Source organism: Carettochelys insculpta, chromosome 14, assembly GCF_033958435.1.
Source record: "Carettochelys insculpta isolate YL-2023 chromosome 14, ASM3395843v1, whole genome shotgun sequence".
In the NCBI taxonomy this organism is placed as follows: Eukaryota; Metazoa; Chordata; order Testudines; family Carettochelyidae; genus Carettochelys; species Carettochelys insculpta.
This window is the reverse complement of record NC_134150.1, coordinates 9,056,728-9,079,963: the sequence shown is the minus strand read 5'-3', so window position 1 is coordinate 9,079,963 and position 23,236 is coordinate 9,056,728. Positions and strand designations below refer to the sequence as shown.

Sequence of the window (23,236 nt, the reverse complement as noted above, 5' to 3'; positions counted from 1 at the left end):
ATGGCTATGCTTAAAAGCACGGTATCTAGAGCAGGACTGAGAATATAGTCAACACATTATGATAAAACTGAACATCACAGGTGGAGAAGAAAACCAACCCCATCCACAGCCTGGCACAAGCATAGTCCATAAGCTCTTCTTGAAAGAAGGTTGTACAGATTTTGTACTTATTTTCCACACAAAGAAAAATTAATTGCTTTCATTAGATTTCACCATGTTAAAGATTAATATAGGCTGAACTTCTTCAGTCTGGCACTCTCTTGTCTGGCAATATCTGTACTCCAGCATGATTTAGGTAACCAGAAGTGACCACATATCATGGGTGTCACCAAGTTTTCTGTGGTCCCATAAAGTTTGGTTACAGTCACCAGTCCTGGCTCTCAGTGTTCTGTGTTGTTATTTATCTGTAATTTACTAAATGTCTTCTTAGGCTGCATCTACACTATGAGCTAAAATTGATTTTCTTAACATCAATTTATTAATGCTAAGTTTTATCAATTCAATTTTGAGCATCCTTACGTTCTCACATGCTCCCCACAAAATTGATTTATTGCTGCCACACACAAGTAGCTTAAATCAAATGCTGCAGCAGTGTATTGTGGGAATCGATCCCACAGTTCCCTAAGGCCCGTAGCATTCTGGCTACTTTCACTAGTGCAGCATGAGAAAAAAATGTCCCAGAAGTAGATGTGGGTATCTGACAACATCTTCCCACATTTCATTTCCCTCTTTCCCCGGCTGTGTTAAACAAATGTCCCTTTTTCCAGACAGGGCCTGGCTTGCCTTTAAAAGAGATGTGCTTTCTAAAACTGAAAGGACAGGATGGGATGGGTAGTAAAGCGCTTAAGAATGATTAAAAAAAGATTTTGGGTTCACAGGCTTTTGAAAGCAGGACGCAAAAGCACTGGATCTTTGCAGGCTTGGATCTGGATTTAGACCTTCTGGCAAAGAAGATCCTCAGAACAAGAATTTGTTTAAGTAGACACAGGTACTACACTGAAACTGCAATGAATCATTGAAACAGTTACAGCTTGGGGCAGCTAAAAGGCCCATGGCTACAGCTTGCTCCAAAAATCATGACCACCTAGAGAGACCCACCACCTGCCCCTATAAACAGCATGCCTAGGCTTGGATCTACGCTTGGATCTGCATCTGGATTTAGACCTCCTGGAAAAGAAGACCCTTAGAAGAAGAATATATTTAAGTAGACACGGGTGCTGCACTGAAACTGCAATGAATCATCAAAACAGTTACGACTCAGGGCAGCTAAAAGACCCCTGGCTACAGCCAGTTCCACAAATCACGTCCACCATATGAGGCTTCCCCTGGGTGGCTAAAAGACCCCAGACTACAGCCAGGTTTGGACCTGCCAAAAGAGACCCTCAGAACAAGAATACTTCTCACTGCAAGCCTTACTTCAAGAACTGTGGTAATTGTATAGCTACTACATTGCCTTCATTGAAACAGACCCCAGACTACAGCCAGCACCCGTAAATCATGACCGCCAAGGGAAACTTCCCTGCGCAGCTAAAAGACTCCCAGCTACAGCCAGTCCCTGAAAATGATGACCGCTGAGGGAGAGTTCCCCCTTGTGACTAAAAGATCCAAACTACAGCCAGCGCCCAAAATCATGACCACCAACGGAGACTTCACCCTTGCAGCTAAAAGACCCTGGCTACAGCCATCACCCGAACACTGTGACTGCCAAGGGAGACTGCCCCCTAGTGGCTAAAAGACCCCCAACTATAGATAGCCCCTTGTTCTTTGGTTAAAGCCCATCCAAGAATTTCCTCCTGAGACTTCCCCTGGCTGGCTACAGAAACACCACCATGTGCAAGCTGCCTGGTGCCTTGCACAGCACGATCTTTCATTGGTTTGGGGTCAAGCCATGTGATGCAGCTGGGTGTGGGAAAATTCCACACTGCTTGGCTCCTCTGGCGGGAGGGAAGGGAAGGGATTGGGGGTCAGGACAAAATGTAAATGGCTGAAAAGGAGTTTCTTGTCCAAGCACAACCCCCACCCACAGACTAGTTGCCACCTGATGCATGCGAGGGAAAGTTCCAGAATGTGTGGTGCCTCTTGGGGAGCGAAGGGAGAGAATACGGAGGGCAGGACAACACATAAACAGCTAAAAAGAAGTTTCTCATACTATCAGTCAAGCATGACCCCCACCCACAGCCTAGTTGTCACATGGTAGCTGTGTCTACACGTGCACGCTACTTCGAAGTAGCGGCACTAACTTTGACATAGCGCCCGTCGCGGCTACACGCGTCGGGCGCTATTTCGAAGTTAACTTCGACGTTAGGCGGCGAGACGTCGAAGTCGCTAACCTCATGAGGGGATCGGAATAGCGCCCTACTTCGACGTTCAACGTCAAAGTAGGGACCGTGTAGACGATCCGCGTCCCGCAACGTCGAAATTGCCGGGTCCTCCATGGTGGCCATCAGCTGGGGGGTTGAGAGATGCTCTCTCTCCAGCCCCTGCGGGGCTCTATGGTGACCGTGGGCAGCAGCCCTTAGCCCAGGGTTTCTGGCTGCTGCTGCAGCAGCTGGGGATCCATGCTGCATGCACAGGGTCTGCAACCAGTTGTCGGCTCTGTGGATCTTGTGTTGTTTAGTGCAACTGTGTCTGGGAGGGGCCCTTTAAGGGAGTGGCTTGCTGTTGAGTCCACCCTGTGACCCTGTCTGCAGCTGTGCCTGGCATCCCTATTTCGATGTGTGCTACTTTGGCGTGTAGACGTACCCTTGCAACACCTATTTCGATGTTGGGCTGAGCAACGTCGAAGTTGAACATCGACGTTGCCGGCCCTGGAGGACGTGTAGACGTTATTCATCGAAATAGACTATTTCGATGTCGCAACATCGAAATAAGCTATTTCGATGTTGGCTGCACGTGTAGACGTAGCCATGGTGTCTCTTTCTGGCTACCGTGGGGATTAGCACTTGCCAGGCATTGTGCTCCTCTGACAGGTCTCTACCCAGTGTCTCTTTCCCCTGGTGGCCACTCTCATTCCTTGCATTCCTTACAACCTTCTGTTTGTGGCTTGATCCTGCACCTAGGCCACTAAGGTGCTCCACTGTCAAGGAAATGGCAATCAGAGTTGCCAACTCTCCTGTAGCAGATGGACCAGAAGCCATCATTCCCCAGCATCTCACACATCACAGAGGCAGCTTCTGTTGCAGGGAAGCTTCTCCGCGGGGCAGCTACCCTGTTCTCTGCCTCCCCAACTCCCTTCCAGGAGGCTGTAGAGTCCCCATCCCCAGTGCCTCACTGTGGGGCAGCAGCCCCCATCACCGAGGAGCCCTGATATGGGACAGCAGTCCCCCATCTCCAGAGGCCAGTGTCTGGTATTTGTCATAGGGCAATGTGGTCACCCTAGCTCCAGGGCATGTCTACACAGCATTTTGGAGGGAGTCTCTCAGCCTGGTTTAACAATGCTTGAGCTCTGAAGCCAATGGATACAGTGGTCTGCAGAGCTCAAGCTCCACCCAAGCAGCAGCCTCAAAGTGTTCTCTGTGCAGCACTGGCATGAGCCCTGCTAATCCAAGTCTGTCTCCCCATCACCGGTGTATGAGGCAGGAGGTGGATCAGGATTGGGCAGAGCTAGCTCTGTATGTCGGAATGTTAAGGTCGATGTGTTCTACACAGAAGTTTCCTTCAGATCCACTAGGATAAACTTGGCCTTGTTCTAACGGACTCTTTCTGGATGCACTGCTGGTAAAGGAGCTTGCAGACTGAGACCCCTTTGTAAAGATTTTATTTTCTGTTGGAATTACAGAAATTATCAGCACTCTCTTTGCTACTATTACATAGATATTATGTGTTTTACACAGATCATTCTTAGTCTAGTTATAAGCGGTGCTTTTTTAGTGCCTGTAATTGCCAGTACTAAGTATTGACATCTCGGCACCCCCCAGCCACAGGATTATCTGGGGGTGGGGTTGGGAAGCTGGCTGAGAACCAGCTCCTCTTTTTTTTTTAAAAGCAAAAAAAGCAGTGGTTATAGGCCTTTGTTTGGTGCTACAATAAATTATATCTTTTACAGAAATTGAGTAAACAAGCCATAATAACAACAAGCATAGCAACAGGAACTCCAGGATCCTGCAGGTAATCAAAACAGCCTTATAAAGTCAGTGATGCAAACTTAATTTTATTGTGTATTGTCAATATTTGTTTTTATTAAACCCTGAGCTTCTGGAGTCATGTGATTATGTCAAAATCTCTGCTTTTGTTTAAAAAAAAGTTCCAGCTTCAGCACTATGGAAAATAAAACCTTGAATCAAAAGTCTCAAACACCAGAAGACAAACAGAAAGAAGCATCATTTTAAAATTTACAATTGGCATTACTGTAGTTGGAGCTGGGTGAGATATTTTAGTGGAACGTTTCTGATGTGCATATTTCACAAACATGTCTTGAAATTTAAATGCCTCTTTTTTTCAAGTTTTAGAAATTTTCAGCAAAATGTAAAGCAAATACTATTTTCTCTTAGTATAACAGCAGATAAATATTGGCAAGAAAGGTCTCTCTCCCTGACTGAACAGCCAGGGTCCTTAGTTGAGCATGACATGGTCATGTTGCCTCAACACACAATCCAGCTGAGGGACAACAGCTCCAGAGCCACACTTCAACCAACTCTCTCGTGCCTATGCCCTCATCAGCTGACAGCCTGAAACAGCAGGATGCAGTACAGATCCCTATACCACTGCTGGGAGTGTAACCTAAGTTGACATGTCCTTGGCCACTTCCATGCCCATCTGATCTAGAATAGTCAGTCTGTGGCACTTCATGGTACTCTGATGACTGCTGCATTCAGTGATGATGATAAAATAAGTAACCAAAAATATGCCTTAAACAAAAAGTAACTTCTAAAGTAATCATAGTACTGAATCTGCTGGAAATCCATCCTTTGCATATTTCATCTTAATCCCTGCACCTTGCTTCTATCTATTTGTCAGGCTACATCTACACCATAGCAAGGATTGATGGTCAGAGATCAATCCACTGGCACTCGATTTAGCAGGTCTAGTGAAGACCCACCAAACTGAACTCTGATCATTCTCCAGTCAAACCCAGTACTTTACCCCCAATGAGATGAATAAAGCAAATCAGTTGGAGAGTTCCTCCCATTAGCCCCATCTTCCCCACAAAGTATAGTCCCCACAGTAACTCAGCTTGAGGTATGTTATTTACCTTGCTGGAGTTGCATACATTTACGTTGATTTGCTGCAGTAGTGTAGACCTGCCCACAGCTGCAACAAGAGGTATGACCCTGTTGTGTCTGGCAGGGTGGGGCAGTTTCAGACTACCTGAAGCAGTTTCCTTCAGCACAGCCTCACACCAAAACAGCTAATATACAGCCAAGATGCTAATTCTGTGTTATCAGTGGGTCTTGAAAATTGAACTGCATAGAAATTTAATAATAAAATGACACTGATAGATTGAAAACCATATGAAATTAACTGGGAAAAGTATCAGCTGCAATTCCACAAGAAGTTTCCCCCCACAACTCTAGTAATCATCTTCTCCAAGAATAGACAGAGCATGAGGAAGTTCGGGATGTCAGTTGGTAGCTTTATCACTAATAACTGAGGTTATGGTTGGGTGATGGGTATTTCTACAAAACATCTTGGACTGGCCACAGACAGTAAACAACAATCCACAACCCCTGATTTGTCAGTGACTTGTATTATATATCCTTGTAAATCTGGGGGGAAGGTGAGCCAAGGGTAGCATGTATACTTTGCGGTGGGGAGCTTGAGATGCTTGCTGGTGCTGGGGGTGGGCAGTGCCAAGTGGCCCCCATTGTTACTGGGGTGAGGTGTTGGTGGAACTGGCAGGCTCCCAGCCAGGCTCTGTGTATCTCCTTGGAAGTGGCAGTGTCCCTCTAATCCTAGGTGGAGGCACAGCAATGGGGCTCTATGTACTGCCACCACCCTGAGTGTTGGCTTCACAGCTGCCATTGGCTAGGAGCACAGCCAATGAGAGCTGTGGGGGCAGCACTTGTGAATGGAGGTAGTGCATGGAATCCCCCTGGCTGTGGCTTCATGTAGGATCTGAGGGGAAGACATGTCACCGTTTCTGAGGTGCCCCCCAACGTAAGCAATGTCCAGACTCAACTCCCTCCACATGGCCCAAGCCCTGAGCCCCCTCCCACACCCAAACACCTGCTGCTGCTGGGGGAGGGGACTCAGTGGCCCAAGACTGCCCTGGCTGTGGCAAGCTGCCCCTGGGCCAGCTGCATAGAGGTCCTGGAAAGTCATGGAATCAGTGACAACTGTGAGCTCCATGATAAACTCACAGCCTTGCTAAGAACTCAAGAGAAGTTCATTAACTAACATCTGCAAAAACAAAAGCAAACTGGGCAAATAAACAGTGCTACCGAAAGGAAAAATTCAGCAGAGGACAGTTGACGTTCTTATGGTGGAAGGTAGGGTTTTTTGGAATAAATGATTCATAGATACAGCCCTCGTTCTGAAGATGCCAGATCTATCCCTCCAGGAACATGGAACTAGCCCCACTGAAGCCAAAGGAATTGTGTCAGCTTACTCCTGCCTGAATTTGACCATAGCACTGGTGAGCAGAAATTGATCTAGATTTTGGGCAGACATGCACCAATAGATGTCATGGTCATAAATAACAGTGGCTTGGGGTAGGCAGGACCTGACAGGACCCAAAACAGATTGCATAATTATTTAGCCTTCTCAGGCTCAAAGCAATGAAATGGAGAGAGCACTCAAAGCAAGATACTGCTGCATATACAAAGCAATGACAACTTAATTCTGTCCCATGATGAACAGCATTCAAACACTTGTCAGATCCAGTAGTGCCATACATGCCTAGGATTTTTACCTCTCCCAGACACTTAGGTGAAGACACTTTCTGCAATGTGACTAACTAAAGGGCAGAATGTAGTTTACTGAATAACTTCCAGGTTGACAGAATCCTTTAACTTTTGGGGGAAAAGTAATTAAAAGAGGCTACATTCTCCTTCAAAAAGCTGAGGTATTTTCCCTTCTCGGACTTGTATCACAATGGTAACCTGCAAATTCAGCTGGCAGTTAACTCACTCTGAAACTTTAAAAAAACAAACAAGCAAAACAACAAACAAACAAAACATTTCATTAGTACTTCTGGTCGTCAGTCCTAATACCAGCCTTCCAAAGACAAATGGCCAGCCAAGAGCTTGAACAATATTGTTCCAATTCTTCGTTTTCAGTTCCCAAGTTTTCCAAAAAACGCTATTATAGAGTTTTTTCACAAAGATTTTGCACTTCTCAGGAATATAAAAATCCTGATTATGTTAAAGAAATCCAAAACATTATGTTAGGTGGTATGTTTACATTAATAATAAGTTTGCATTTACACTTAGACTAGGCTATCTGTTTAAATAAGACGTAGTAGAAGACATACATGTCCATGTGTTTACAACTTCTAACTCCCTTAGACAAAGGGTCAACAGGCACAAAACAGACATCAAAACACTCCAGATCCACAAACCAGTTAGTCAACATTTTAATGGAATGGGGCATTCTGTCAATGACCTCAAGGTATGTGTTACTGAAGAGAAATTATCGCTCCGTTTTAGAAAGAGAAGTGGACAAACTGACATTTATATTCAAATTCGGAACATTAACACATGGTTTAAATCGTGATGGGAACTTTCTGAGTCACTATAGGGGCCCATCTGCATACTTGACTCAATCTAATTCTTGATCTTCCCCCCCACCCCTCCACTCTCTGATTTGCTCACCTTATTTATCTTTTTCTGATTTGTCCTCCTTGCTTACTGTTTTTGGCTCTCTGTGTCTTAAATATTGAGTCTGTTCTGGTCTGGATATGGTCTGAAGAAGTGGGTCTGTCCCACGAAAGCTCACCTAATAAACTATTTGGCTAGTCTTTAAAGTGATACTTGACTGCTTTTTATTAACATCCAGTTTGTGAAATAAACCACAGCATCTACATCTACACGTGCCCCAAACTTCGAAATGGCCATGCAAATGGCCATTTCAAAGTTTACTAATGAAGCGCTGACATGCATATTCAGCGCTTCATTAGCATGCGGGCGGCAGCGGCGCTTCGAAATTGATGCGCCTTGCCGCCGCGCGGCGCGTCCAGACGGGGCTCCTTTTCGAAAGGACGCCACCTACTTCGAAGTCCCCTTATTCCCATGAGCTCATGGGAATAAGGGGACTTCGAAGTAGGCGGGGCCCTTTCGAAAAGGAGCCCCGTCTGGACGCGCCGCGCGGCGGCAAGGCGCGTCAATTTCGAAGCGCCGCTGCCGCTCGCATGCTAATGAAGCGCTGAATATGCATTTCAGCGCTTCATTAGTAAACTTCGAAATGGCCATTTGCATGGCCATTTCGAAGTTTGGAGCACGTGTAGACACGGCCAGCATGAACGGCTTTTGCCTTCAATATTCCTACTTTGCTCTTTGTTCTCTAACCCAGAAAACCATGAAGTTATTTTTCTGAACTAATTTTCATCCATTTTTGTAATAAACAGTAACATTTCCCAGGAAATGTTAGAAACAAAATAAAAACTGAAAATAAGAGACCTTGCACACAGCACAGGATCTGACCTGAGATTTAGGGTATTACTAGCTTCCTTTTACATAAGTGGATCCAAGAATGTTCAGCACTAAGCAGAATCAGACCCTCAGAATTTCAAACACTGCTACCTAAGCACTTAAGGAAAACAATCTTTGCCATAGTTAGGTTTAATACTATTCACACACCTTTGAGGTACAGCTTTGTAGCTAAACAGAAGATTTATCTATTTGCATTGCAGTTCACTCTACATGTAATGTTTGCTTTGGTATGTGTATTCAATAACCCTTTTTAAACAATTGGGTTTCTGTGTATTGTTAATGAAGTAATATTACAGTGATGAACATTAGCCCAAATATCTGTACCACAGAAGGAGATCCAAAGGAAGTGGGGGGCACACCAGATGTGCGAAGAGGAAGTTTTCTTAGGTTTAAACGACAGGAATTTTGCACCTCTGCTTGTGGGATTTCATTTTCATTCTCATTCATTGACCTGCTGTCATTCCGCACCTGGAAGAAACCAAAGAGTATTGCCCTGGAAATCAGCTTTCTGACACATTTTTGAGAGTCTTATAGTACAACTTTGTTAATTCAAGTGGACCATTCTTAAACTGTGCTTCAAAGTACATTCAGGATGAGGAAAGCAACTTTGTTGTTTTAAGCTAATCTTATGCACTCTCAAGAGTTTACAAAAGATTGCCCAGAGCTTTCTCTGGCACACATCCTAGCAAAGGGTGATCCATCTCACTGTTCCTTAGGTAAATCATTTGGTCCACATCTGCTGTGGATACCTCCACTGGAAATCTCCAATGGCAAGAGTCAGTTAGGATCTCCACCTTAGTCAGCTGACAGTCTTAATTCAAAGACAAACTTCTCTAACAATTTTCACCCTTCTGATTTATTTTGTCAGTGAAAGATCAGTTAGGTTCCATGAAGACTTCCTGACATTGTGGTGTGATGGCAGCTGGTTGCACATTCACAATTCAGCATCAGACATTGACATTTTTAGGACTCAAAGGATAGTTCCACCACTGGTACTATTGTAGCTAGCAAACTGAGACGTAATTTCACTTAGAATTCAAGGACCACTGCAGCGACTGGAGACATCCTTATAAGAGAAACTGGCTCTGTCTTGTCCTATCTGCACTCTTCCCCTTGCCTCTTCTAACTTTTGCTTTTCAAGAGCCATTTTGAATCTTTACAATAACTCCCTCCTCTTTTTGCACATACTTACTGCACAGCAAAATGACAGTCTCTTTCCCTGTTGGCAGCAGTCAGAATTTCAGTGTCTGTCAAAATAATTTTGCAACTGTTTTTAATCTTACTTTTTCCACCTCCTTGAAAACACGGAGGAGGTTTTCCCTTAAAACCCCTGCCAGTTCGCTTTCGGTCCAGCCTCTTCTCAGAAGTTCCTCAATCAATACAGGGTATTTTGAAACATCTTCCAGTCCTTCAGGGAACCTGTTAGCAACAACCACAAAATGACATACCATATAACTCATCCTTCTGGGTGAATAATGTGGAGAGGGATTTTTAAATGATTATGGCTAGGGATCAGTTACGCTGAAGAATAAGTCACAAGAACACTCAATTTTCCTTCCAGTACATCAAAATCAAAAGTCCAACTGACTTCATTAGGAGAAGGGTTCAGTCCCAGAGCCATACCAAACAAGATTCTTTCTGCATGAAGTATCCCTGTAGTGACTAAACTGTGTATTCCAGAAAAAAGCAACCAAAGACAGCATGGGCAGTATTGATAAAACTCCATTCATTAGTGAATATTCCCTCATCACCCATACCCAATCTCCGATGGCCAGGAAAACATCTATGCAACAGAAGGCTATGTGCACTGTACCTATGAAATGCTACGCTATTAAAAAGAGAGTCTGTGTGCATATGATACATGAACAATTCTTGACCTTTTTATGTTCTCTACTATACACTTGAAGTCAATAAGAATAAATTACAGGGGGCAACATCCTGAGAGAAATCCCAGTTTTGAGCTCAATGGGAGTTTTGGACATGCAAAGAAAGCTACATGAAATGCTCCATTTGACAGAAATACAATAAACAATTTGATATCTGTTGTGTGATTCCTGTTACACCAAATGGAGCTGGAAATAAGAAGCAGCCAAACCTGTGCATAACTAGTCTTCCAGGGTATTTTTTTCATGGGCCTTTGGCATTGTTTTGAGAAACTATGTGTAGGGCTCTTTGCTTTAAACCTGTATGTATCAAGTAAGCTGGTAGTGTCATCTCTTTACTCCATGGCTCATTCAGCACTTTAGGAACCTCTAACCCCAGTTCTATGTGAGTATAAGACAATAAGCTCAATTGTTAACCATGGCCATGTAGGAGAGTCAACTGAAGAATCCCGAATGGCTTGTCACTGCAGGAGCAGACTTTTGTGGAGACCTGTGCCCACTTGACATGACTTTGTGCTCAAGTTTCTCTGACACAAACAAGGAAGATGAGCAAGGTCAAGAGTTTATAAATGAGGAAAGGAGAAAAGCTTAATGGTAAGTGGAGAGGTGCCAAGCAGCCTCGTCTTATCCTATACAGCATATGTTATTCTGGCCCATATATTACCCCAAAACAACCACAGAAGTAAGCAGGGGGCATGATGGTATGGTATCAGACTGTTTGTTTTGAAGGGATGAGGTTCCATGACATAACAGCGGGTTGCCCCCTTAGGAACCAATGTAATCCATAGCCACAGAAGAGCTAAGAGTGTGAGATGCTGTTAGCTTTTCTGCCATTCATTGCTGGCAGGTGCAAACCTGAGACCTCAAAGGGGGCACCTATCTGGTTCGGAGGACAGTAGGAGGTTTGTTGTGCAGGCAAGATCATTTCCACCCCACACCCAATGAAAGAGACCTGCATGCTGATCTAGGAGGAAGTGACCAAGCCCTTGCTTTATCAACTTGTATTTTAATGATAACTTCAAGACAATTTGCTCCAATAACTGAGGTGTGACTTTCTCAAAAGAACCGAAAGAAACCCCTCATGATCTGAAGAGCACTTTGTTTTTGAATTTATAGATTACTTTACTAACTGATTCACTCCATCGTAGTCACCACCAATTCCTATTGATTTTGAACCTGCAATTTTCTTTATGTGGTCAAAATGATCTAGAAAAAAATATCAAAGAAAACAGTGTCAAAGCACATGGGAAGAAAAATGATTTCTGACATATCGGTATTTGGTTAACGTGTCTCAGGATGTTTAGACAAAGCACTACGTTCATTTTAAATATCTGACATCAGAAGATCCATTTATAACACAGGCTTAAAAAATCAGTGATACAAGTGACACTGGTTCTTAACCTGACAGTTTTTATTCAGTGCAGTAGCTGGTCGTTTTAAAGGCTGCTTCTACATTACAGGGATCCTTCAAAAGAAGTTCTTCTGGAAGATCTCTTCCGAAAAAACTTCTTCTGAAAGAGCGTCCACACACAAAAAAGCAGATCGAAATAGCGATCTGCTCTTTCAAAAGGGAACATTCACACAGCAGAAGAGGGCTGCCAGGAACAGTGCTGTGTTCTTTTGAATTCCTTTAGAAAGAACACATTTTGTATGTAGATGCTCTATGGGATCTTTTGAAAGAGCCCCAGATAGTCCAAAAGATCTCACTAGTGCAGACGTGGAATTTGAGAGTGCAATAACTAGCCTGATAAAAAGCTATTCAAGGAATATGACTGGCTCATATGAAGGGCATTACTTCTCTGAAACACCTTGCAGATAGCAATGGAAATCGCATTACCCCTGCCCCAGTACTCCAATAACCCTAGCTGTTTTCTGTTCTTAGACTATTTAAGGACAAGGATTTTCCTGCGGAAACACCCAGTCAGGATTTTGTTAATGTTCCACTTTGAGACACAAGTTTCTCTAGCTCCTTTTTAGGGCTTGCACCTCTTTTTATGTTTGATAAGTACAGATGCTAAAAATGACCAGAACCAATTGTGCAGTGCAAAGAGCAGAGTGTCACAAGTAAACAAGTGGCTGTGGTTTACACAGTGTGGGACTGGGCAAAGGTGTGCATTACAGCAACAAAGATTCACCCTTGCAAGGTAGCTCAGACACTAGAAACATGTAAAGAAGGAATCATTATTCAGAAGTGAAGTTTATCAGATTCAAACCTGCGACCGTTGAGACATTCACAACCTCTCTACCACAGGCCAGCAACTTAGTATAGAAAGTCACCATCACAATTCCATTGTTCTCTTTCTGAAAGACAAAAGGATGTATTGGAAGCAGCTATTCATGGGCCCTGTGTCATGGTCACTCTGAAGGGATGAGCACAGCTCCTTCTAGAGCAGGGTTTCCCAAACTGGGGGTGTGCTTCCCTGGGGGGGGCACAAGGCGACCCAGCCCCTCATGGTTCCCACCACCTGAAGAAAGATCCAGCCTTTGCTTTCGGCTCTTAGCCCTGCCATTTCACATGGGTGACCCAGCGCAGCTGCTATAAAAAGCAGGCAGCCGGCAAAGACCCATGTGGAGCTAGCTGCCTTCTGCAAATAAGAGTGTGGCTTGGGGGAGAGGAGGAGGAGGAGGATGGGGTTAGATGGGGGGCTGGGGGTGCCTGGATTTGTAGGAGGGCTGGAGAGGGGCTCAGGTGGGTGGCTCACAGGGCTAGTGGAGCTTGGGCGGCAGGCCAGCTTGTGGGACTCGTGGGGCTCAGGTGGCTGGCCCTGTCAGAACAGGGCTAGGGCAGCTGGCCCCAGCAGCGTGGGGCTTGGGCGGCTTGGGCTGGTGAGTGGACAGCTTGCCCTGGCAGTGTGGGGCTTGGACAGATTGCTTGGGCAGGTGGCCCATGGCTGGTGGGCAGGTGGCTGGTCTCAGCAGCGCAAGGCTTGGGCGGCCTGTGGGCCAGTGGACAGCTGGCCCCAGCACCTGGTGGGCAAACGGGTGGCTGGCCCTGGCAGTGTGGGGCTCAGGCAGGCGGTTCTGGCAGCACAGGTCTTAGTGAGGTAGACGGATGGCACGGTCAGCTCTGGTGGCTGGCATTGGGCTCAGGCAGCTGGCCAGCTGGGGCTGCACTAAGCAACCACAAGGGGCCAAGAAAAATTATTTGTGCTTATTTTTAATTTTAAATAACATTTTTATATCAAGTGTTTCTGTTTATTTTAAATTACAAATTGAATTTTTTGTTAAAGCGGGGGTTGGATGATGGTAAAAAAGAGGTGGGGGTCGTGTGAGGGTTTCTCAAAAATCAAAAGGAGTGTGATGCTGAAAAGTTTGGGAACCCCTGATCTAGAGCCTGACAATGTGCTGTGCATGTAAAGGTCAGTTAAGATCACAAGTTGCTGCCATCCCATCCCTTGTTCAATCTGCATCAGGTATAAGTTGGCATAACTCCATTTACTTCAGGGACATGGGCAGCAGGTATTAGAGGCAGCTGGGAGGAGGGGCGGGAGGCGGGGAGGGAGGACACATCCATCTTTACCCATAGAGGAGCATGGAGTTGCATAAGGCATCTGAGGATTTGGGCACCACTGGGTCTTAATGACACCCACCTGCTTCTTCCTATCCCTGTTCCATAGTTCTGTTTCCTTTGGAAAGGCTCCAGTTAACTTAGAAGTGAAAAAGCCACTGGAGCTATTAGCAGTACATTGACTATGTGAAAGAGCCATGTAAGTGGTAATGAAGCCATTTAACAGGACTTCAGTCAAACCCTGTCAATTTCTGAATTTACTCTAACAGAAAAGTTTTGAGCATGAGCTTTCGTGAGCACAGACTCACTTCATCAGATGTTCTGATGAAGTGAGTCTGTGCTCACGAAAGCGCACGCTCAAAACTTTTCTGTTAGTCTATAAGGTGCCACAGGACCCTTCGTTGCGGTTACAGATCCAGACTAACATGGCTACCCCTCCGATACTTGAATTTACTCTGTTAGTCTTCAGGACCTTAGTTTGAAACAAGAGTGGGCAAACTTTTTTGGTTTGGGGGCCACTGATCCACAGACAAATGAGCTGGGGGCCACAAGCAAGTGAGAAGCAAGAAAACCCAAATCAAACCAAACCACCTCACTGATACCTGCCAACCCCGCCATGACGAAACCCCCTAAACACCTCACAGATGTGGGCCCCATACTGACAGGCAGAAAAAACATTCGCCTCACTACCCTCCAGCTGCACCCAGAGCCAAAGGGGAGTAGGGCTAGTAGATTCTGTGGGACCCACCTAGGATCTGGGATGGGGCCAAAATGAGCGGTTCAGCTGCTGGGCGACAGGCTGGTGGGGGGATGCGGAGTCTGGGTAGGAGGTAGTGCGCAGCAGTGGGCTGGAAGTGGGGGTCTTGGAGAGAGGCAGGGTGCAGGAGCAGGGTGGGGATGGGGAGGGGGGTCTGGGCAGAAGGAGGAGGACAGACTGGTGGTAGTGGAGCTGCAGTGTGTGGGTGGGAGGCAGGGTGCAGGAGGGGGCTGGAAGTGGGGGTCTGGGAGGAGGAGAAAGTGCAGAAGGGGGTTGGGCTCTTGTGAAAGCATGCTGGGGGGTTGGGTCTGGAAAAGAGGGTGCAGCATGAAAGGGAGGGGTCTGGGCAGGAGGTGGCAGGTGATGGGGGCACCTATCCAGCACAGATCAGGTAGGGGAGCATGTGCATGTGGCTCTGCAAGCTCTGTGTGCTGCAGGGAACGACCCCCTGCTGTCACCGCCCTTGCTGCTCCCACTGGCTGCCATTCAGCCAACAGGAGCAACAAGATGCGAGTCTCTGAAGTTTACAGGAGATGCTTCCTCCCTTATTCTAGACAGAGCCCATGGGCTAGATCCAGACTCATCTTGGGGCTCCCTCATCCCGCAGCAGGCAGCTAGTGCCAGTGTTCCAGCTATGGCACCCCCCTACTGCGTGGCTGGAACACCAGCACCAGCTTGCACCCCTGTGTGGGTGGCCTAGCTGTGAGCCTTGCAGGCCAGATCAAAGAAAGCCACTGGCTGGAATCAGCCCACAGGCTGTACGTTCCCTCTCCTGGTTTAAAATTTGTTTTAAAAATATATTGTTAATGTGTTGCTAATGATTATAAAATCACGTCTCTAAAAAAATCTTTGTCTCCCTGCTCCACCTGACTGAATTGCGTCAAGAGGCAACAGTTTAATAGTACTGCTTAGGGCCCCATAAATCCTAAGGATAGCCCTCAGAGCAGGCAATGCCTTCCCTACTGCTCAACCTCTCCCCTCTTCTTAGCCCTATTGTAACTATTCCTGAAGGCTTCCACAGTAGGCTTCTGCAGCCTGGTAGGTTTTCTTCAGGAGAGGAATCTATTAACTTAAAAGTGAAAATCTCCCCAGCTTGACAGACCTATTAGCATACGATTGAACCTAAAAGAGCCATTAAGTGGTAAAGAGGCCATTTAACAGGTATGTGCCAACCTGGATGGATAGGAAAACAAAAAAGCAGTAAAGTAGCACTTTAAAGAGTAACAAAATAGTTTATAAGGTGATGAGCTTTCATGGGACAGACCCACTTCTCCAGACCATAGCCATACCAGAACTCAATATTTAAGGCATAGAGAACCAAAAACAGTAATCTAGGTTGACAAATCAGAAAAAAAAATATCAAGGTGAGCAAATCAGAGAGTAGAGTGGCAGTGGGGGGGGAGAGTCAAGAATTAGATTAAGCCAAATATGCAAAAGTATGCATACTTGGCTTAATCTAATTCTTGACTCCCCCCACCCCCCGCCCCGTCCCTCTACTTTCTGATTTGCTCACCTTGATGGCTTTTTTTTTCTGATTTGCCAACCTTGATTACTATTTTTGGTTCTCTATGCCTTAAATATTGAGTCTGTTCTGGTATGGCTATGGTCTGAAGAAGTAGGTCTGTCCCACGAAAGCTCATCACCTAAAAAACTATTTTGTTAGTCTTTAAAGTGCTACTTTACTGCTTTTTTGTTTTGATAGTATATAGACTAGCATGGCTTTCTCTCTGTTACTAATCAACATTAATAGATATGCTGTCAGTTTCTAAATTTACTGACAGAAGCTGAGCTGTATTACTATACCTACAGGACCTTAGTTCAAAATTTGCTTTAAATATTTCATTAGTTTGATGCTGAAGGTTATAAAATCACATCTTTAAAAAAATCCTTGCATAGATTTTTAGATGCCCAGTCTGAGTATTCAGCTTTAGCCTCAAATGCTTGGATTGTTGCACATAATTTTTAAACCAATTCTTCAAAAGACAGCTTTTATCTAAAAGGCACATCTTAACTACTAGGCCGTTTCTACACGGAGCGAAAGATGCTAATGAGGCACGGATGCAAATTCTCCACGCCTCATTAGCATAACGTCACGTGATTTGGAGTCCGGAAGACCATTCTTCCGGACTCCAAAACGCCGTGTAGAAGTGTGGCCCGGGTGGGGGTGGGAGGGTAGTTCCAGAAGGAAGTCCTCCTTACAGAGGCCCCTTCTTCCCAAAAATTTTTAGGAAGAAGGGGCCTCCGGAAGAAGGACTTCCTTCCAGAAGCCCCCCCATGGCCGCACTTCTGCACAGAGTTTTGGAGTCCGGAAGAACAGTCTTCCGGACTCCAAATCACGTGACATTATGCTAATGAGGTGTGGAGAATTTGCATCTGTGCCTTATTAGCATATTTCGCTCTGTGTATTAGCATGCCACTTCGTTCCTTCCTTGTGTAGAAACGGCCCTAGAGTGCAAAATTTTACTTCCAAAGTCTTCTCATCCTTCTTGACCATCCCTGCTTTCTTTTCAGGCCCCCTCTTGAATAGAGCCCTTAAAAGGACAACATTCCTTTTCTTCTAGATAGCTGGACAAACAACTTCTCCTTTCTTTACATCTGACTATTTGCTGAACTAGTGTATAGAAAACTCTCCAACAAAATCAGTACTTTACTAAGATATGAAATCCTTTGTTATGCCTAAAATCTTTGGAAACATATTTTTAACATAAACAGATGATGAAATTTCATAAACATGTCCATTGTGATGGAGATCACACAAAATGAACATTCCCATTTTCTAAAAACCATGAACATTGTTGTGAACACACTATGACTGATTAATTTAAAATAATGTTTTTGTTTTAGTGTGATAAATATGTAGTAATTCAGAATGATTGCTTTATGAAGGCTAAAGAATACATTCTAAATATAAAATCAGCTTAAAATAGTGATTAAGAAAATGTAAAACAGAGAAGAGGTGACTTTCCTTTACTACTCAGTTTTTGCAAATAAATCTCTGCCAAACTTCAGGGTATATCGAAAACTTGTGACTGACATTTTTATTCCCAAATTTACCACTTTTAATTAGGTACCTTACGTATTTTCTTCATATCCAGTCTTCACAATCTGGCTTGCAATGGAAAACATGCTCCATTTTTTTAAAAAATTGGCTTTAGAAGAGTTTTTTTTTTTCAAATGTCATTTGCTACATTTGGGTTCAGGGATGTGGCTGGAAGATGTGAGCAGAGAGCAGGGAGGGAGGGGAAGCAGGATACAGTGGGGAGAGGGTAGGGCCTGGCAGAGTGTGTGTGGGGCAGGGCTGGACATAGCAGGGATGGAGTATGGGCGGGGTCACAGGCTGGGGAGTTTGCCTACCCAAGCAGCAGCTTCACCCACTGCCCATGTTCAGTGACCATATCATACCAGTTCAACCTCCTCTCAGTGTAAAGCATTTATTTTCAATGTACCAGCAACCATTATACCTTTGCACTCATGTACCAAATGTAACCCAGAAACACAGCCTTGAGAAGCAAATGTTTAACTTATTGCTCAGAATCTGCTTATGACTAACTGCGAACCGACTTCAGAGATGACGGAAAGAGAAGTACAAACTGAATCCTGTATGCATGGGATTGTCTTGGGCCTGCCAGAGAAAGGAAATCTTTTCAAGTCACTCACCAAACTCTGGAGAATGTCATCAGGAACATTTCTTGAGTGGTTGCAAACAGAGAAGGATGAAGAATGACTGAAAATTACTGGTGCTCTGGAGATCCTGAGAGTCATTCTTGCTGTAGCATGTGATGTATGGGATAAATCTATCATCATCCCCAAACGATTCATCTCCAGCACCACTTCCTAGCACAGATTTAGAGAAAGCTGCATTAGTGTTGTGTTCTGCTAAAGGAGATGGGTTAGCAGATGTATGGGACTAAATGCGTACATTCTACAGCGGACATTAAAGTAAGTATGGGTATCTACTTGCATGGGTTTTCTGGCTGGCATGAGCTTCCTAATAGTTTCTGTATTGGGGATACACTCACAAACCACAGAGTCTCCTTCTCAATGTTAGCTGCAGTTATCAAGCTTTTACAAACTTATCCATACACACACAGAGGTCTTGATAATTCAGTGGGTACTGTATAGTTCAAGATAATTCACTGCGTATTGTGTAGTTCCCTTCAGTAATAAGGGAAACACTAACACAAAATATTAAAATTCCTTACTCCTTGAGTACTCAGTGTTCTGAAACAGCTGTGACAAAATTGTCCTAACTACCAAATGATTTGTGGCATTTTCCCAGATTGTAAGTCACTCATGCCTTACTACACTCATGGAAATAAACAATCCAGGGTAAATTTAACCCAGTTGCTCATCCCATTGGTCTGAACACTTGAAAGATAAGGAAGGTGTCCAAGGATGAACTTTGAAAGACACCGAATATGAAGGAGCATGGGAACCTCAAAATTATGAGTTTATGCTTATGTAATTTACTTTTGAAGTACCTTGGAAATAATACCAAAACCTTCCCTCTGACCAAATTTGCCCTTCTCCAGTTTCGTATTTTTCTGTTCTATGGGCTATGTTTTGTGAGCAGTGCACCAGCTCTGAGGACATTCTTCTTTTTAAGAATATCTTTGTGAATAGAGGCGTTCATGATTGCACTATGGAGCCAACCACCATAGAATTTCTTTTGGGAGAGGAAAGGGAGATCAAAATCCCCATCACAATTTTTCAGGTCCATCACTAATGGCCATACAATCAAGGCCTAGAAGCCCATTTATTGTGGGCACTCTTTAAAAATTCTATGGAACAGCTTCTATGAAGTACCATGGAACATACTACAGCTGCTATTTTATGTATTATTTCAAATCCTGACGTTCTTATTCAGGGAACTTCCACAGCTTCATTTGAAGTTGAGCAAAAATTGTGTTAAAGAACCACAGGATTTGAGGTACTTGACATTATAACTTTACAAATTTCTTATTTTTTAAAATTATCCAACGTTACAAGCACATAAATGGAATCTCCGATCTACTAATGCCAAAGTTTCAGCTTGAAACTAGTGTTTTCTCTGATTTTACCCACTCATCTGTAGAATGAATTTTATTATGTACATCAATATGGAGGAAGGGGGTTCAGACTGTGAGAGGTACTCAGGGCTGGGGCAGAGGGTTGTGGTGTGGGAGAGAGGGAAAGGAGTGCTCCAGTTTGGGTGCTGGCTCTGTGGGGCCTAGGGTTGAGTGGCTCAGGGCTGGGGCAGAAGACTAGGGTACAGGAGGGTGTGGGGGCTCTGGCTGGGGATCAGGCTCTGAGGTGAGGGCCAGAGATGAGAAGTTTAGGGTGCAGACTTCCCTGAGGCTGTGATGGGGAAAGATGCTTCCCCACCAGTTCTTTCTCTCTGCAGCAGCACCTGTGCTGAGGTGGGAGAGATGTTCTTCTCCCAGCCCCAACATGCTGACTCGTTCTGAGCTGGAGTGTGTCCAGCACTCGCTCCGCATTAGATGACTCCCTGACTACTGCCTGAGTGAGCCTGGGAAGGAGGCTGAGCCACCACACAGGACATAATGGTGAAGAGCTGCTCCTTCCATTCACGTGGTGCCAGAACCCAGGGCTTGGAAACACATTTCGGCTGCACAAGGTACTCTGCGGCAGCTCTGGGCCAGGCTGGGTTGGGGCCTGGCCCCAGCGGGTCCATGGTTGGACAGGGTAGAGTTGGGTCCAGGACTGAGGGAGAGGAGTCTGTCCCACTGCAGCCCTCAGTGCCTGTGCAATGCTTAACAGACAGCTGCAGTCGCGCAGCTTAGAGGGAACTGAGGCTTGAACCTTTACATATCTTGGATAGGCAACTTGTGGGAAGGGCCCAAAGGGAGGCATCAGTGAAAGGGAAGTGGGGTGTGTGACCTCCCCACATGACTCCTCCCCAGCCCATGGCCACCATGCTCCTCTGTCCCCGTCCCCATCCTATGTTACCTTGTGTGGGGAAAGTCTGCCCTCCTGCTGCACTAGCTTCCCCAAGCATTCAGTTTCTCCTCCTGACAGCCAGGTCCTGCAGCCACTCCTGGATGCTGCCAGGTGCAGCACAGCAGCTGTGTGAGTGCCCACCCAGAATTTGCCCAGACAGCTGCTAAGTTACACCCAGCAGCACCTAGCTGGATAAGGAGAGGCTCTGGCCCCGCCCCTTCCTCTGGCTACCCAAGCTGGCAGGGACACTTGACCTGGGGAGGGTCACTTGACTATTTGTGCCCTGCCCACCAGTTGCCTTGCAACCTATTGTCTCAGGTCCTGAATACTCGCACCCTCTGATACTCAACCTATGCCATCACAGGAAAGTGATACAGAGTTTGACAGGGACATAACCACAAGGTTGTGCAGAAGTGTACTGAATTGTTAAAAACAGAAAAGACTGAGGAATGATGGAACATGGACAGTTTAGGAGAGGGCCAGTCCTTGATTTAGGATGGGAAAAAGTCTATGGAATTGTACAGTAAGGATACAGTTTTATTATACATTATAGATCTAGATAGAGTCACATTATCTTTACATATTTTGCTCTCTCTGCTCTATTAAATTCTGAATACCATATTGCAAGGCCATCTACAATTTACAGTAATTAAATCTCTTAAGACAAATGGTTTTTCAGGAAGAAAAAAAAAAAGGATCAGAATCTTGGAGAGTGTTAATGATAGAAAAGTTTGCTCAGATTGCCACTGAGGAGAGAGTCTTACTTTGCCAAATGAACTCAGACCATTCACATTAGGATAAAAGTTATGTACTTCTTTAGACGAAGATTCTGCCCTTCAAAAAGAAAAGAGTAATTATTCTAGTGGATTAGAGCCAACGATTAAATTTCACACGAACACGGTAAAACACTCTCACCCTGAAGTCAGATAGCTGAGTTTAAAGATGATAAACATAAATTTCATTCTTGCATTGTCATGCTTGTGTCATGTATCTCACTCTTGCACAGGAGTCTAGGTCAGAACTAGATCACATGGGCAAGATGGAACAAGTGTGTGCGGTCTAAAGTTGCAACACTTCTAGTGGTCACTAGCAGATGTCAGGGCTGTCAATCTGGTATCTTTCACCAAGACTAGGCTCACTTTTAAAATTGCACGTATGCTATGGGTGAAGAGGAAAAAGAATTACAGCAATGAATACTGTGGTGATTCTTAGGCTTGGATGCAGCATGGGAATGGGTTACATTTTAAATAAGTTACTTCTTGTAGGCAGGCTGGATATCAGGAAAAATTATTTCACCAGGAGAGTGGTGAAGTGCTGGAATGCGTTACCGAGAGAAGTGGTGGAATCTCCATCCCTAGAGGATTTTAAGTCCTAGCTTGACAAAGTTCTGGCTGGGATGGTTTAGTTGGGGTTGATCCTACTTTAAGCAGGAGGCTGGACTTGATGACCTCCTGAGGTCTCTTCCAGACCTAGGATTCTATGACTCTACGACAGCAGCAGTGGGCCTAGGACCAGAGAGCGGTAATGTGCAGGAACAACACGAAGTCCTATGGTACCTTATAGACTAACAGATATTTTGGAGCATAAGCTTTCATGGGAACTGGGTCTTTGCCAACAAAAGCTTATGCTCCAAAATATCTGTTAGTCTATAAGGTGCCACAGGACTTCGTGTTGCTCTCGAAGACACAGACAAACAGGGCTACCTCTCAGATACTTGTAATCTTCAGGAGCCAAAGAAGGACAATCCATGTACATGGAGACAGTATAGAAAGATGTGAAAATGGCTCTGTAAGAACTGGATGCAGGATATTGGGGATGACCTTATTAGCCAAACAGAGGAGACTGGAGGGCAATGTGTCTAGATCAGGAGGCAAGAGCAGAGTCATGCAGGGCTATTTCCTACCATTAACTCTTCTTCACCCCCTATGAGATTGCACGACTCTGGGATTAGAAATATGATTTTCAGGCTTTGATATTTATGCCACCAATCTGAACCTAGTGTGGAACGTTCCTCCTCAAAAGCTGTTTTTGGAAAGAATTGGCATAAAGTAGGTCCCAGTGCTGATGTCTACATCAGTGGTGCCCAACAGAAATTGAATAGATCACCACGTCCCACCCCCAGCTGGGTGACCCCCGCCACAGAGATTACTCACTAGAGCTCCCACCAAGTGGCTGGACCTGCACCACTATATGAACCATGTCACCCTGCAACTGGAGTGACCACTGTGAGGGCTGCAGGAGTCCACAGCTTGGAGCTGCCTCCATACACTTATCCCACCAAGTAGTGGGACACATGCGTGGAGCAGCGGAAGGGGCACCCCATGTGTGTGGCTCTTCTGAGCTACATTTGCCACATCCCATTGCCCCGTTCACGACATGTGGCTAATGGGGATTGTATTGGGCACCGCAGGTCAACTTTACTGTTAGCTCATTCCATAAAGAGTCCTTCTAAGACTGAATGTGTGCTTAGGTCAAGAAATCTGTTGTTTCTGCACAGTAATCTACAGCAAAGGTGTTCTGGGAAAAAGTTCTTAGAATTCAAAAGTGCATTGGCTGTCCT

The 23,236-nt window shown here is 45.0% G+C and overlaps 1 protein-coding gene across 9 annotated transcripts in view; it reads right to left on the bottom strand.

Moving 5' to 3' along the window:
- Positions 1 to 8,341: 8,341 nt before the first annotated feature.
- The window catches only part of LOC142020793 (dipeptidase 2-like), a 35,662-nt gene continuing 20,767 nt past the window's right edge, over positions 8,342 to 23,236 (bottom strand). For all 9 annotated transcript variants that reach the window (XM_075008978.1, XM_075008980.1, XM_075008981.1 and 6 more), the window contains 6 exons: positions 21,441 to 21,510; positions 18,394 to 18,570; positions 12,685 to 12,772; positions 11,602 to 11,677; positions 9,872 to 10,007; positions 8,342 to 9,056 (listed from right to left, as the gene is read on the bottom strand). In XM_075008978.1, the coding sequence (XP_074865079.1) occupies positions 8,865 to 9,056; positions 9,872 to 10,007; positions 11,602 to 11,677; positions 12,685 to 12,772; positions 18,394 to 18,570; positions 21,441 to 21,510 (739 nt within the window). In that variant the 3' untranslated portion in view covers positions 8,342 to 8,864. The remainder of the gene's footprint in view (positions 9,057 to 9,871; positions 10,008 to 11,601; positions 11,678 to 12,684; positions 12,773 to 18,393; positions 18,571 to 21,440; positions 21,511 to 23,236) is intronic.